The sequence below is a fragment of the Branchiostoma floridae genome, chromosome 4 (genome assembly GCF_000003815.2).
Source record: "Branchiostoma floridae strain S238N-H82 chromosome 4, Bfl_VNyyK, whole genome shotgun sequence".
Classification (NCBI taxonomy): Eukaryota; Metazoa; Chordata; class Leptocardii; order Amphioxiformes; family Branchiostomatidae; genus Branchiostoma; species Branchiostoma floridae.
Genome location: NC_049982.1, coordinates 22,798,256 through 22,812,844, shown reverse-complemented (window position 1 = coordinate 22,812,844; position 14,589 = coordinate 22,798,256). Strand labels below are relative to the sequence as shown.

Here is a 14,589-nt window from a genome sequence, read left to right as displayed (position 1 = left end):
ATCTACTGGTTTACAATGCAGATTGAAATAAACTGTTATTCCTCAATTCCTGGATGAGTAATTCTCACAAATACATGCAACAATATGATTTTTTATCTTACTACCACCCTTACAAGCAACTACATCTGAATAAGAACCACCTCTCCATAGAGACCATAATAAAAGTGGTCTTCTTGGGCAAGTTTGACACTGTATTCAGTTTAATGTTATCTTGATTGACAAAACACATTGATCTTCCAAACAAAAATACTACCTTTGCAACCGTTACAGGGATTTTGTATAAACCACACTTAGTGAACCTTCCTTAGCCTCTGCTCTTGAGCCATTGACAAAATAGTTACCAAAATGACATTCAAATATTTACATATCACATAAGCTTCAAGTCATAATTCCAAGTTCATACATTACACTACACAGAAACAAAATTTCTCAGGAATGGTTTCATAACATAGGACAAAGAAATGAAAAGATTTTTGACAATATCATTAATTAGTACATATAAGTAAAATTATATAATTTGTCAAATAATTTGAAGGAGGAACAAATGATTTACACAATGAATTGCTATGATTATACCATTTTCTGTAAGTTCAGTTCACCTTCATTGTTACTTATATTTTAAATTTTGGACATTTTTTCTTCAATGCCTTATGGAAGTTTACACACTTGTATATATGATTAGCATCATATAGGAATGCCCTGAAGCTGTGTGGCAAAGGGAAGTAGTGTTCGTCCAACATGACTGTTTCACTCTACCAAATGTTTAACTTGTAAGTTCATAAGTTCAGTGGTCCCATGGTTAGATGCAACATTCCATGAGACACCCAGCTGAACAACCAACCTTAAGACTAACTTAGCTAAGTTGATGCTAAAAACAGCAAATTAGATAAAATAAATAAGAATGATGAAATAAAAACAAACAGAGACAATAAAACTAGAAGAAAAACAAAACAAACAGGCACAGCAATGAAAAATGAAAAGTTATCTAGATTAAATATCAAATACTGTTTGCATGACATTTCTTTGCAAACCATATAGCACCTCAACTGTTGGCACCATGCATTCTATTCACATCACAAAGACAATACATTTGTAGTACAACAAAAAGAGTTTGCATCTCTAGTCTTTAACTTATGCTTGCATCTACTGACGATGATTTTCAATGCATTTGATTGTACATTGTTAAGAAAATGTTCCCTAGCTGTTTCTGTATACCTGGTATAACTACTATTCTACGTACAATAATACCGGCAGCTTTGCAGGCATGCGTTGCGGCAGCAGCTGGTTGTATTACAGTAAACAAGCAATATCTCTATACCTCCAGTATTGCCTTTTACCTACAAGGTGTATCTAGTCTAAAATAAGTTATCATATTAAAACTGCATACATATCGTGATAAAGTTTAAATCTTTCACTTTCAGCTCTTGTGGCTTTTACTTCACAACATAACCATATGAGTATACTCTTCTGGTACATACAGACAAGAATATTTCTCTTGTTAATCTCTTGACAACAATAGTTCAAATATTTACAGTCAAGCTACTACATATGCTGCAACAACACTGCTCGTACTACATTGTAATACAGCTATCTACATGTTCATACATGTGAATAAGAGTTAGTGGTTGGAATGAATCTTTAGGCTTTAAGATATACAATCATGTAATACAGGGTAGCATAACTGCTTCCTCGGTTAGAGTGCACAATGTTATGTACATGGTGGGATTGGTTTTGATTTTGCATTTTTGCACAAATGCAAATTCATGGCACCCCATTGTATGACTACTGTGCTACAGAACTTCTTCAACAACAAATTAAAAAAAACCCAGGTGAAACCATCCTTTTTCTTCCTGCTGTGAAGTAATATCACTGCAAAAGTAAAAGAATTTACAGTATACATTGTACATATTGTGATGCCATACTGCTGCTAGCCTATAGGTAATTAGAATAAAAAAGAGCTCATGCCTTGAGGCATTGCCAAAAAGTACAGATTTTGTTGACCAGTAATCAAATTGCATACTATATGACATTGCATTAGCTCTATGAGTCACACTTTTTTAATGACATACGGCGGTACATGTACCTCATTTCTATTGCTCTAGTGCAATAGAAACCAAGCGTAACAGAAATATACCATGAGAAAATAGCCTGGTAAAAAAACAGCTAAATATGCCGCAGCTCCCCTGCAATAGTCTTGAATATACCAAACACTTTGATAGCCTTACAGTGGCCTGGGTGCCAGCCTATTTACTCTTGCAAACCTGCACATACATAACCTCAATTAAGGACCACTGGCAGCTATGGTGCACAAGGATTATCCTGAAAACCACAGTTATACGTTTCTCAGCTCCTCCCACTGTTTTCAATTGGCAGTAGTACACGACTACTCCCATCCATACTCTGATTTCATTGACATATTACACAGCTAAGACTGACTGAAAACTCATGGAATGTGGCCACTCATCTGTTACTAATTAACAGCCAATTTTTTCCTTAACATTATTGGCAAAATTGATACAGTAAAATCATTCCTCCACATCACACACAAACACACAGATGATGCAATACATCACAATAATAAAACTGATCCCACAAACACCTACATCAAAATGTAGAAATGCAGCATAAAAACATCAAAATGCAACTATTTGACTCACATGTAGGAACTACTGTATCTCATTGGTCAAACCACTAACTGCCATAGGACTCTATCATTCTATCATTGGTCAAACTGCTAATTGTGATAGATAGTTAGGATCAGTATATGGTGGATTAAACCTGCTGGGTCCTCCTTCTTTTGTGATTGACAGCTAACAGGGCATGTTCCCTCCTCCGCCAGTGCTGGGCCCCACTCCTGACATCATCACCAAGGTCGGTTGGCTTACTGAAAACACAGAATGGCACTTTAAAGCTACCTACATGTAAACAGTTTTCCACAGGTACAGGAGATGTTGATCCAATGTAATTATTGTGACAGTCTCAGCTATTTGCATTGTCTGTAAGTCCATTCTACATTTTGTATTGTGCATTTCAGCTAACTACGTTTAATTTCGTTGACTGCAAGACTATAATACTGTAAGATATACAACAAAGTAGAAAAGTAGCCCTTGTGGAGATAATTTGGATAGTTATATTACTTTGTTCCATACATTAACATACACATACATTGGTATAAAAACATATCAAGATAAAGAATTAAGTTGCCAAGTAACAGTCCAGACCACTGATAAAGATTAGATAATCCATAAACATTAAGTAACAGTGAGAAGCATGATCCAGTCATTCTAACCCTCAGATGATGGTGCCTGACAGACATCGAAACGTTGGAAGTAAATACTACCCTCAGGCTGCTTGTACTTAAAACAACTTATATACATTAAGGCATATACATGCGAGTCTATTGAATTCTGGGTTGTACCTGGTTGGAAGGAGTCGTCCTCGATGTCATCTAGGAACTCCTCCTCAGTGATCTCCTGGTCCAGCAGGTCCTCCGCAGGAGACAGCATCTCCCCAGCATCGTTCATCAGGCTGGGCGGGGCCGGCATCTGGGAGTACCAGTTACTTCTCTCACGTTTTCTGGGAACGGCACAATATTAATGCTTTATTTCTCAAGGAGTACTGTAATAAGATGTATGTTGTATGTTGTATGTTGCGAGTAGCAGCCAAGGGCTGAATTGTGTGTAGTATACAATATATACACTGTGTGTGTAGATCAAGGATTGGACTGCACAGCCACATGAGAGCCTACAGAGAAGGACAACCTTCCCACTGATCTTTGGATGCAAAGAAACGGCCATCATCATCACTGTAGTGTACATGTTGCATACCACTGAGTTCAACTTGGTAAAGTCATATAATGCCCCTTCAAATTTTCTTGGTAAAACATCTTCTTAACAGCTGCACACCACAACAGGAAGATCAATGATCTCAAGATTTTGTGAAGTAATCTCTTGTATGTCTTGTCTTCGTTACAAATCACGTGAATAAGGTTTTGATTAATATGTACATTGATTCATTGATCACTTTCCTGTCTCTTTACTGTAAACTTGGCAAGACAATGTCACAGAATGGACATCAGGAAAAGCTGACCCTAGAAAGGGAAAGACGGGCCAGGAGACAACTCTCCATCTTCATGGCTACCTTGTCCGTCCAACAAACAGGAGGTCAAGGGAGTGGGTAGGGAGGTACTGTACATGACTAGCATAATTCATGGAAAATTTGTAACTGCAAACTACACAATCAGACATTTGTGGAAAAACCTAAAACAATACCTCCTAGTTCCCTCTTCCAAGATCTGTCATGTCTCTACCAACTGGAGTGGCATACGGTCCTGCCACTCCAGCAAGTGTGACCTTTGCAGTCATCTTGCCACTCACTTCTATACTAGTACTAGCAGTGTAATCAAATAACTACAGACACAAACAGAGACTCTGAAAACACATTAGAATCTTTACACAGACTTAAAAACTCTGATGTTTGACCCATATAACCTCACCTTTTCCAGAAGTAGCCAAGGAGCAGTAACAGGATGATGATGATCACCAGGGCCAAAACTCCAATAATAACAGACTGGTAACTGCCCTGTGCTTGAGGAATGGGAGGGGCACATTCTGGAAAAAAGCATAATGGCATAAACATGTGAGGAAAGACACATGAGGATACACATATTAGAAAAGACAGAAAATTGCTACAATCCCAACGAATCAACAGCATAAAATGGAGAAATTATAGAAGTCTGATTGGTCTGTCCCTGACCAACCAACAGGAGACAAATAGGAAAAAACAGCAGTCTGATTGGTCTGTTCCTGACCAAGCACAGACAAAAGGTGCAGCACATGCGCAGCATGATTTTACTTTTGGTCAATACTTATGTTGTGGACCGATATGAGATGGGTCAACAACGATAATGTCAAAGTTTCAGACCTCTGGCCATTCTTTATGATCTTCATATGGCCAGCTGGGTCAGTCTCTTCAAACATATTACCTCACTACAATGTATCACACTGCCAATGCATACTTCTGTGAACTAGCTTACACAGTGCACTGAAATGCAGAGTAGCCTACCTTGCAGGACGTAAACCCTCAGAGCCTTGACTATCAAACCACCAGCAAGGATCATGGTAACTTTATCAGCATCAACAGCAGCCTTAAGTGTCTTGGTGAGCTGTAGAGAAGTTTCAAAAACAAGGTTTATGCAAGTCAGTGGCAGAACAATGATCTATTAGACGTAAGATTTAGCATCTATAACTCCATTTTATATGTAGATTTATTGTAAAACACTGTGAAAAAGATCTTCACAATTACCAGAAATCTGAGTTTGCTCTTAAAAATTAAAAATGATACAAGAATTTTGTTTTTAAGGTAATGATTGGGTTCTCTGATAATTGCTATTAACCTACAGTTGAAAATCAAAGTCTAGGATCATGTCATTTTCCAAAAAAACACTGAAGTGTCTGCACTCTCTTGACAAATTCTACAGGCTTATCATTGCGTTTAGAGGCCTCTAGTTCAAGCTTGCTTGTTATGCTGAAAAGCAGTTCCTGCAACTACATTGTATACACAGATACAAAAGCTCGTGTGTTACACAAAAGGGCTGTTATATTAGCTATACAGATACAGAATCTAGTGTGTGTTTTCCAAAGGGAATATAACAGCTATAGACACATATACAGATACAAAAGCTAGGGTAAGTGTGTTACACTTTTATACCAGCTATACAGACACATATATAACAGCTGGTGTGGTACACCAAAGGGTCGGGTTATACCAGCTATACAAATACAGAATGATATAGAAGCTAAGTGTGTTATGCCAAAGGGTGTATAACAGCTATACAGAAACTGAGATACAAAAGCTGGACCAGGTGTTTTACACTGAAGATTTTGAGTGGCTGAGATACAGAAAGGTATCAAGTTCACTTACTTCATTCACACAGTTGGCTGCTTCTGCGCTGTCCTTCTCTGGTACAGAGAGCTCTGCGGTGAGGTTACAGGGTGGGAACACAGACACCAGCACCCGTGTGGGGATGTACGGGAACACTGTCACTGCCAGGTGAGCAGCGGACACGTTCAACACCTGCAGGTACAATGGGCACAGGAATAATCAAACATGAACATACAGGAGCCAAACAGCATCTGTATCATGAATGAATGAAAATGAAGATTTATTCAACTCTATTTATCAACCAGGTACATAGTAATGACTTAACATCACTAAAATTTTATGGTCTTAGCCATTTGCATAGCAGTTGCTAATTATAAAACACAATTAAAGAAACTTGATACAAATTTAATATACAGGACTAGTCGTATGAGTCCTTAATCATATCGGAATATGAACACAGAAGAAATATGTTTTATAGTTTGGCTATTACTGTTTAGGAGCTGAGTCATATAAAAGACCTTGCAAATTAACGTTCATTCTTAGCAATACCAAATTGTACCTTATAGTTTATGTTTTTAATGATGACTGACTGTGAGTGTAATTATTTGGAGGAGAATTATTTGGAGGTCTCCAGTACAGGGGAGCCTCTGGCATTACACCTCTGTATGATAATGACACCAACAGACTACACACTTATAGAGAAAAGCTGTTCATGTTAGAGAGGTGACAGCACTTGCCTCTTGCAGCTGTTTCTCCAGAAGGTCACCAAACTGCTGTCTCCACTGTGCTGTCCCCTTGTTGGCCATGTCTAAGGTAGCTGTGAAGGACAGCTCCAGTGTCTTCAGGATATCTGACCATGTAGAGACAAGAGCGTGAAACTGTTACAGATGTGGTTACCATGATTCAAAACTCAAGCCTAAGGGGTGGCCATGAATATCAAGATTATGCAACAGTTTTCTCTCCCATAGTAATAAAAATCCCATTGACTGTAGAATGTCTCAACAGGACTGGCCAGGAAGTTTGGAATCTGTAGTTAAACACTCAGATAGAACCAAAATTTTGGAATGATATTATAATGTAAGAAAAGCCTCGAGTTGACTTTCGTTGCCTCTTTGCTTTAAAAAAAAAAAGAGCAACTGATAGCAATCACACGGTTTGTATACTGATAATAAGTTGCCTTAAATTGAGAAGTCTGTTAAAACCCAGCAAATACAAAAGTATGTTACATTAGAGAAATTCAATATGTTGTCTGTTATGATATTTATAATAATTAAAATGTCCCATAAATGCAACATGAGCAAAATTTGGGATGTCCAGAAAATTTTTTTGTGTCCTGGTATGTGAGAATGCAAAATGAAGATTAGAGAGGTCTTCTCTTTCAGTTTGTGTCCGCATGCAATGTTCCAAGGTGCCTAGTATTACCCCTGCACCTTGGAACTATGGAACCAGGAATGTGACTGTAGATGAAGCTACCGTAGACTTGTATGTCCTCCTCCTGCTGTATCCTACTGACAGGGTTGATGGCCTCCACTGTCCAGCTGTACTTTCCTGTCTCTCTGTACGTATGCACCATGGACGGCCGCCAGGACAACAGGGGGGTCCTGGTGTCCGTCTCCTAGGCAGGACATGAAGTAAAATATATGTCAGGATAGAATTTGCAATGTGTTGGTCATTGTTTGTTTGAATCTTTCTTTATTCATAAATGCTCAAATCTGACTGCATGTAGTAATGAAACTTGAAAGTACATAATTATTTGATGAATCTGTAATTCTTTTTGGTATATATCCCAATTAGAGGGCACATTTCTCATGCATACTGATATTTGCTGAAAACACAGAACTTCTCAAACATTGATTCATGTTATTAATTATTATATCATACGTCGTTTTTATTAGGTACAAATCTACCAAGATTCACTTAGAGTTTCAGTAACGCTAGCTCACCTTAAAGTTTATTTGCGGGGTAACCTATATCCGTTGTATTTAATAAAAGGGTATTTAGAGCTGTGCCCCAGATGGATGCTGGTTGGAAATTGAGATATTTTCATAGTATTATACTATGAAACTACTGGAGGTTGACTTGATAACCCTAAATACTATTACCTTGCTTAAATTAACATTCAACTGATATAGGTTGTCCCGCGGATAAAAGTGAGCTAGCGTTAACGTTTTTGGATGGGCACAATCTTAAAATGCATAAGATAAAACCCCCATTTTACCTCTTCATCATCAAAGTCCCACACATAGTGGATGAGTCCGAGCCCTGATTGGTTACTGATTGTTGGCACATGACCATCCCCGGCCAATGGAGTGACAGTGAAGTTCCAGGGTTTGTTGACACACAGTGCTGAGGGTGCACATGCCTTCAGGGTGGTGATCTTATCTGTAGGAAGGGAAATATAACAGGTTAACTAAGATCTTAATAATTTGAGCTGTAAAATCAAAATCAAACATCTACTTTTGTTCTTGAAAAAAGTAAGAACCCAACAAAATACAGGAATAAATATGGCCTTGATCAGACAATATTTACTAAAATCACATCAACCTCACAGCTTTGGCTATGTTCAACTGTCCTTTTCGAGAATGACAGAATAAAGTCAAAGTCAAGGAATGACAGTCTCTGCCACATAAGTCACATAAGTCACATGTCTAAAACTAACACAACTATAACTAGTATAAGTTCACTTTGTTATGTTGTAAAGTTTCTGATTTGCTCTGCTTTTGTGCTCTTCTCCCGATTTTAGCCGCCTGGACAGTTTGCATCTTCCTCTCCCCCAAACAAATGATGTACCTACCATTGACCTTGATGTACCTACCATTGACCTTGATGTACATGGTGGTGGAGGTGCACCCTGCGGAGTTGTTTGCCGACACGGAGACTGCGTACGTTCCCGCCGTGTCGTAGCTGTGCACCTGAGTGGAGCTGTTGCTCAGACCTGGCTGGGAGGTCACGACACCATCCCCAAAGTCCCAGGTGTAGACAGTACTCGCTTTAGAGCCCTGCAAGGATTCAGAAAAAGGTTGTGTTTCTGGTCTTGAAAAAAAAGTGTTTGTACCATAGGTAAGGATTCTCTAACCTTTTTTCCTATTCTATTTTTAGACTTCAGCAAAAGTGACCCAACAATTGCATTTTAGCAATGTAAAACTGATATGCGTTAGGTCCTAACATTTTCAACATCATATTGTAATTACACCTGTGTATATTGTGCAAGCACAATATGCACATTTTGTATACATCAATAAACTGATTTAAGGAGTACAATGTTCACTAAACAGTTCACTCAACATCATACTATACCTTTTACATGTTTAGCCTAAGCAGACTACCCTTAGGTAGGGAAAGGGGAAACCACACGTACCCTGTCCTGAGTAAGGTGGAAGGTGACATTGGTATGCGTGGGTGCCGCAGGTCCCACATCAGCTGTCAGGTGCAGTCCCTCCGCCTTCTGCAGTGGACATGGCACCTGGTGGGGTTTGTACTGGTCCGTAACACCCCCTGTACAGTTGTCAGATGGAATCTTCCTATACCTGATAATAGCGAGACTCAGTGATGATATGTCATTGCAAGTAACAGGACAAAAACAGCAAATGAAGACCAACATAAGATACATTCGACTATTCTAATTTGAATGCTGAGTCTAAAATTTACATTCCCAGTCCCACGGATAGAAATAGTAACACTGGGGATACATTACAACATAGCATTGCATATACTTGAAATTTCAGAAATGTATGTGAATATAGCAGACACACATGTGAAAATCACAAGCTAAAAATTTTGCTGTTAGCCAAGAGGTACATTTGTAGCTCAAGACAGTGTTTGTAGACAGCTGATTTGAAAGCATGTCACTTTTCCTCACAAGCACAATTATTGCTGTACAATTTGTATGATTTCTAAATATTGATAACTGCTACAGCTACCATCATGAAAGCTCGCATAAGTCCACAGAAGCTTATTAATAAGCTGATAATGCACTGACTCACCCCGAGCTCCTGAGGAAGAAGTGTCCTTCAGGACATTCACCCAGCGGTTTGTTTGGGTCAAACCAGTCAGTAACCAAACACACTGTCCTGTTTGCACCGGACCGCTGGAAACCATAATCACTGAAACACAAATTAAACCTACGCTAGATTCTATTGTGTGATCTGCATATGCTTAAATTTGCTTTTAATGAGTCACCCTGAGGCCTTAAGAGATCCTATATCTACCATCAGGAGGGCAGGTACCTCAGGTAATACAGAATACACTGTGTTATATTCTATATCTATTTGGAAAAAAAGTAAATGAATATGGCTGACAGTGGTCCTTACCACTCAAAGTCCTCCGGCGTACACTGACATATAGTTGTGTTGATTTCTCTCTCGTAGTTCCTCCCGTTGTAACACTCTGACTCTACCTTCCTCTTCTCATACACTTTCCTTTCACCCAGTAAACAATGTCTTCCCAGCTGTAAATAAACAGTATCTTTTATTACAGGCCTCTTGAGATGCGCATGTATCCAATGTCAAAAAACTTGAGTGTACAATGTTTCTCTGCTTGAAATGAGCAGAGCAACATGTATATGTCCTAAAATGATTTATTCTCAAGCAATCTATTTTAGAACCCACAATAGGAAAAGGATACTTTCGATATTGATTGCTGCAGTGGAGGGAGACATGTTAATGTGAAGAAAAATTAAGTAATTCTATGCTCACTGTTGGTTCCCTAAACTACATTTAGTATGCTTTGTGATAAGAGGTCACTACAAAAATAAAAACACTGTAAACAGTTGGAGATGTAGAGTACCTGGTCACTGGGCACCCAGGTGGTGTAGTCCTGGTCAGTACACTTGGCTGTCAGGATGGACCCAAAGTCCAGTCTGACCACGTACCAGCGGGAGTCTGACTGGAGGTGACCAAATATCCTGGGGAAAAACAAACAAAGTCAGTGACTTATAAACTAATAGACATGCAACAACATGTGTGCATATTTGGTGCTTTAAGACAAATCTGCAAAATGGTCCATTGCTCCAATTTTTCCAGTTATACCGCTAGACTACAACGCCATGTAAAATGGTGAATGCAATCCTTAAGAACATGCCTGCATTTAGAAGAATTCTGTTTGTACCGTTTATCCGATAAACTGCCTTAAAAATCAACACACTTTTGGCACTATAAGTACAAGCTGGGTAAGACTGGATTGTAAGGTTAAACCATTTGATCCACTCACTCCTCTCATCAATCAAGTGTGGTGGGTTCTTTAACAACCATGCTAGTGGTGTGCTTTTTCTCAAACATGAGACCTTAGTTTGGCACCCCATCGGAGGGATGTCCCAAGCGGAGTGAGGAAATTCATGATATTAGTGCCCTTCCCTAGGGCACAACATTGGGGCCTGCTAGGGATTGGAGAATACCACACCCATGCTTACAGGATGATGAGTGTGGCCTCTTCTGGCTCGTTCAGCACCCCGTCGATCAGGAGTGGGGTGTCCGTGAACTTGAATGACTCCCACTTCTGACCTTCTGTACAGCTGTACCTGTGGAATACGTCACACACAAAAAACTGAAAGTCAACATCATTTACCCAAATCTATGAAAGCTTCTGAAGTTATACTATCCACAAATATCCAGACACACAGATACACAGACTGTCAGACAGACACACAAATACGCTAAAAACAATATCTCCCTTCTTCATGGATCAAAAATGGTTCAGAATCCTATTATATATTATTGGTGGAAGTTCTTTCATCACAGATAGCACACTTGTTAGACTAGCAAGTAAACACAGACCATTTAACTACTACATATTGTGTACTTCATACCTTGCGTGCATCCAGGGCTTAATAATAGCATTTAGTTAGTTGGGTAGCCCTTAGACAAATGTGCACTAAGCTTGATGTATATGCGTCTTTTTATTTATACCAACAAATAAATATAAAAAGCAAAGCAAATCCACTTACTCCAAAGTGTCTGTAGGCTTGCCAGACTGCAGCTTGACTGCTACAATGGCCCCACCATGGTCCGTAAACACAACATAGTAACGACCCTCCAAAACCTGCAACATTTAACACAGAGAAATTACACCCAATGGGATAACAACTAGACTAAGTGCAAATACTAGTACTTTTTTTAAAGTGTAATTTTCAAGTTTCCTTGTGGTTTATGTAGTAGGGTATATTCTTTACAGCGAGGATTTGCTACAATAGAACTTCCCCTTTAATGTGCATGACAAATACATAATACAATTTGTACCTTCAAGACTATTGGACCACCATTTCACATCCCATCTGAAAAATTGGGTGAAGCCCAAACCAAGATGCCCTTCCCAGGGTGTCCCTGAGTTCTGATTGGAATCAGGAGCTCAATTGTGTGGCTGCTACCAGTTTAGCTATGTAAAATCCCATGATCTTCAATCTCTTCATGTGACCTTAAAAATGACTCTACCACACACGGATATTCCATATTCTTACCTGACCCCAGGTGAGTCCTCCATTGTGTGACACATAGACATCAGATGATATGGAGTCCAAATCATCCCCAACATTACCTAAAATGTGTGTAAATACAAAGTCAAGAACAGACTGGAAATTACAAAACACAAAGTCATCTTAGCCTGCAGACCTATAGACATCCCTAGTAAGGATAATACAGTACTTTGTTCATTATGCATCCCAACACTGTGACTCTTATCACTTTCAATTTTCTTATATAGAATATTAGATAAAAGCTAGATTATTCTCCCTATTGCATAAGTATAGGTAAATTGAGGCAAGGGTTAGGTAGGGTATATATAATGCTGGTAGCCTAACATTAAAATTATTTAAAGAACGTCCAGCCAACAATTGCTCTGAAACTCGTTTACAATATTGTCTAACTTGCATTTATTATTCAAAACATTTCTTTCCCTTTATAAGGGCAGGAAATATAATTGTAGTAAAGACAAAAATAGTTTGTACCTTGTGCCATGACCAGGCCCACGGATGACTGTCTGGACATGATGGAGGGAATGCGGTAAATGGTTTTGCTGAAGTCCATGTGCAAGTGGAGGGAACAGGATGGCTGGGTGAAGAGAAGAGAAGAATAACATCAGGTTATTGTTAGATTGGTAAATCACTGGATAACAAAGTTTTCTGTACAGTGTTTATTCCTATGTTTCCAGTGTTTATTACAATGTTAGATTAGAAGGCTGTTTTGATAAGAAAATCTGTTTCAGACAGTTGAGCCATGATTCATTCAGAAACCATGATGAGGGGGAATATAAACTCAGTCATATTATTGACTTCACTATTCACACTGCAGCAGTGACACCTTGTAGAACCAGTCAGAACTGCTCTGACAGATGGTCACAAAAACGTTGGACAAAGAACTTTGTTATGCAACTATGTTATTCTGTCTATTTCATGAATGTCTACATACAAAATGTTACACATCATGAAACTGATAATTTTATTACAGGTTTCATAAAAGTACATGTAGCTATAGTCATACCAAAGTGCAGTTGAAGGGTTGCCCATGGATGTCATTTACAGGTGCCTGCACAAGGCTCCACTCCCCGCCCTTATCCCAGGTGATGAGGGTACGAGGGTCTCTCCTGGGGGTGTGTTGGTTTGCCACAAATGTTCCCTTCAGGCCTTTCACCTTTTCAAAAGCAAAAAAAGGTAGTTTAGTATATGAAATACTCACAACACAACACAGCACAGCACAGCACAGTATAGCATAGCACAGCACAGCACAACACAGCACAGCATAGCACAGCACAGCACAGCACAGCACAGCACAGCACAGCACAACATACTAATGTAATAACCTTACACAGATAAAATATCAGATGCTGAAAAGGATAACTCTCCAACAAAGAGTGAAAGAAGCCATATACATAGGAGACTGTCAACCATCCATCAACCAAGACGGGGCCAATACCGATGGCACATCTGATCCCTTGCTTACATCACACTTCCATTCAGGTTACAGGACATACACTCCGGGTCATTTCAACATGAGAAGAATCAGAGGACTGATCGAAAGCTTGCTGGTAAGAGATTTCTTTTATGTATAGAAATAGCATATTAAAGAAAGGGCTTGCGTAGAGTTATCATACCTCTTGTACATCCACAAGAAAGCCACTGGGTAGGGACAGAGCAACCACGTTCTCCAGTGTGAGAACATAGTACAGCCCTGTAGTGTCTGACAGGTACAGGCTGGTCAGGTTGTCACGATGGTTTGCTGCCAGGAAAACCTGGTCCTCATCTGTACTCAGGATGTGGAAATCCTACCACAAAAATGGGGACAACAGCAATAGATTTGGGCATCAGTGTTTTATGATGATGGAACAGGTCAATGAACCCTTGTGTTGTATGTATCAGTACAAATCCATGCCATTTTGCTCATGCCACATTTATCTGCCAACACTGAAACTTAATTTCTTTAGGTGCCCTGCAAGAATATCATCCGACAATAAAATGCTACATGTGTATTACAGAAGGGCGCTTGAGAAATATTGATAAAGCTTGGTAGATTTCAAGTTTTTTTGTCTCTTTTGAATGCAGAAGTAAAAAAAAATCTACAAAAATTACAGGTAGAGCTTGGGGTACTACCTCCTACCTCAGCTCTTACGTTCCTGGGCAAAACTGCCTTCTGAAAGTCTCCACGCTTCCACGACACGTACATGGTCACCTCAACTGCTGATTTCTGCAAAACAACAGAAAGACTCTGAAGTTTACAAAAA

General features: G+C 39.2%; 1 protein-coding gene across 1 annotated transcript in view; it reads right to left on the bottom strand.

Annotated features, from left to right (window-relative positions):
• Positions 1 to 182: 182 nt before the first annotated feature.
• Positions 183 to 14,589, bottom strand: part of LOC118413508 (VPS10 domain-containing receptor SorCS3-like) — a 17,789-nt gene continuing 3,382 nt past the window's right edge. The window contains exons 8-27 of the mRNA XM_035816951.1: positions 14,466 to 14,552; positions 13,963 to 14,133; positions 13,353 to 13,502; positions 12,821 to 12,923; positions 12,335 to 12,411; positions 11,825 to 11,919; positions 11,291 to 11,398; positions 10,669 to 10,786; positions 10,194 to 10,330; positions 9,867 to 9,986; positions 9,242 to 9,410; positions 8,699 to 8,882; positions 8,102 to 8,265; positions 7,357 to 7,498; positions 6,621 to 6,733; positions 5,923 to 6,075; positions 5,065 to 5,164; positions 4,496 to 4,610; positions 3,419 to 3,576; positions 183 to 2,884 (exon numbers count right to left, since the gene is read on the bottom strand). Of these exons, the coding sequence (XP_035672844.1) occupies positions 2,811 to 2,884; positions 3,419 to 3,576; positions 4,496 to 4,610; positions 5,065 to 5,164; positions 5,923 to 6,075; positions 6,621 to 6,733; positions 7,357 to 7,498; positions 8,102 to 8,265; positions 8,699 to 8,882; positions 9,242 to 9,410; positions 9,867 to 9,986; positions 10,194 to 10,330; positions 10,669 to 10,786; positions 11,291 to 11,398; positions 11,825 to 11,919; positions 12,335 to 12,411; positions 12,821 to 12,923; positions 13,353 to 13,502; positions 13,963 to 14,133; positions 14,466 to 14,552 (2,538 nt within the window). The 3' untranslated portion in view covers positions 183 to 2,810. The remainder of the gene's footprint in view (positions 2,885 to 3,418; positions 3,577 to 4,495; positions 4,611 to 5,064; positions 5,165 to 5,922; positions 6,076 to 6,620; positions 6,734 to 7,356; positions 7,499 to 8,101; positions 8,266 to 8,698; positions 8,883 to 9,241; positions 9,411 to 9,866; positions 9,987 to 10,193; positions 10,331 to 10,668; positions 10,787 to 11,290; positions 11,399 to 11,824; positions 11,920 to 12,334; positions 12,412 to 12,820; positions 12,924 to 13,352; positions 13,503 to 13,962; positions 14,134 to 14,465; positions 14,553 to 14,589) is intronic.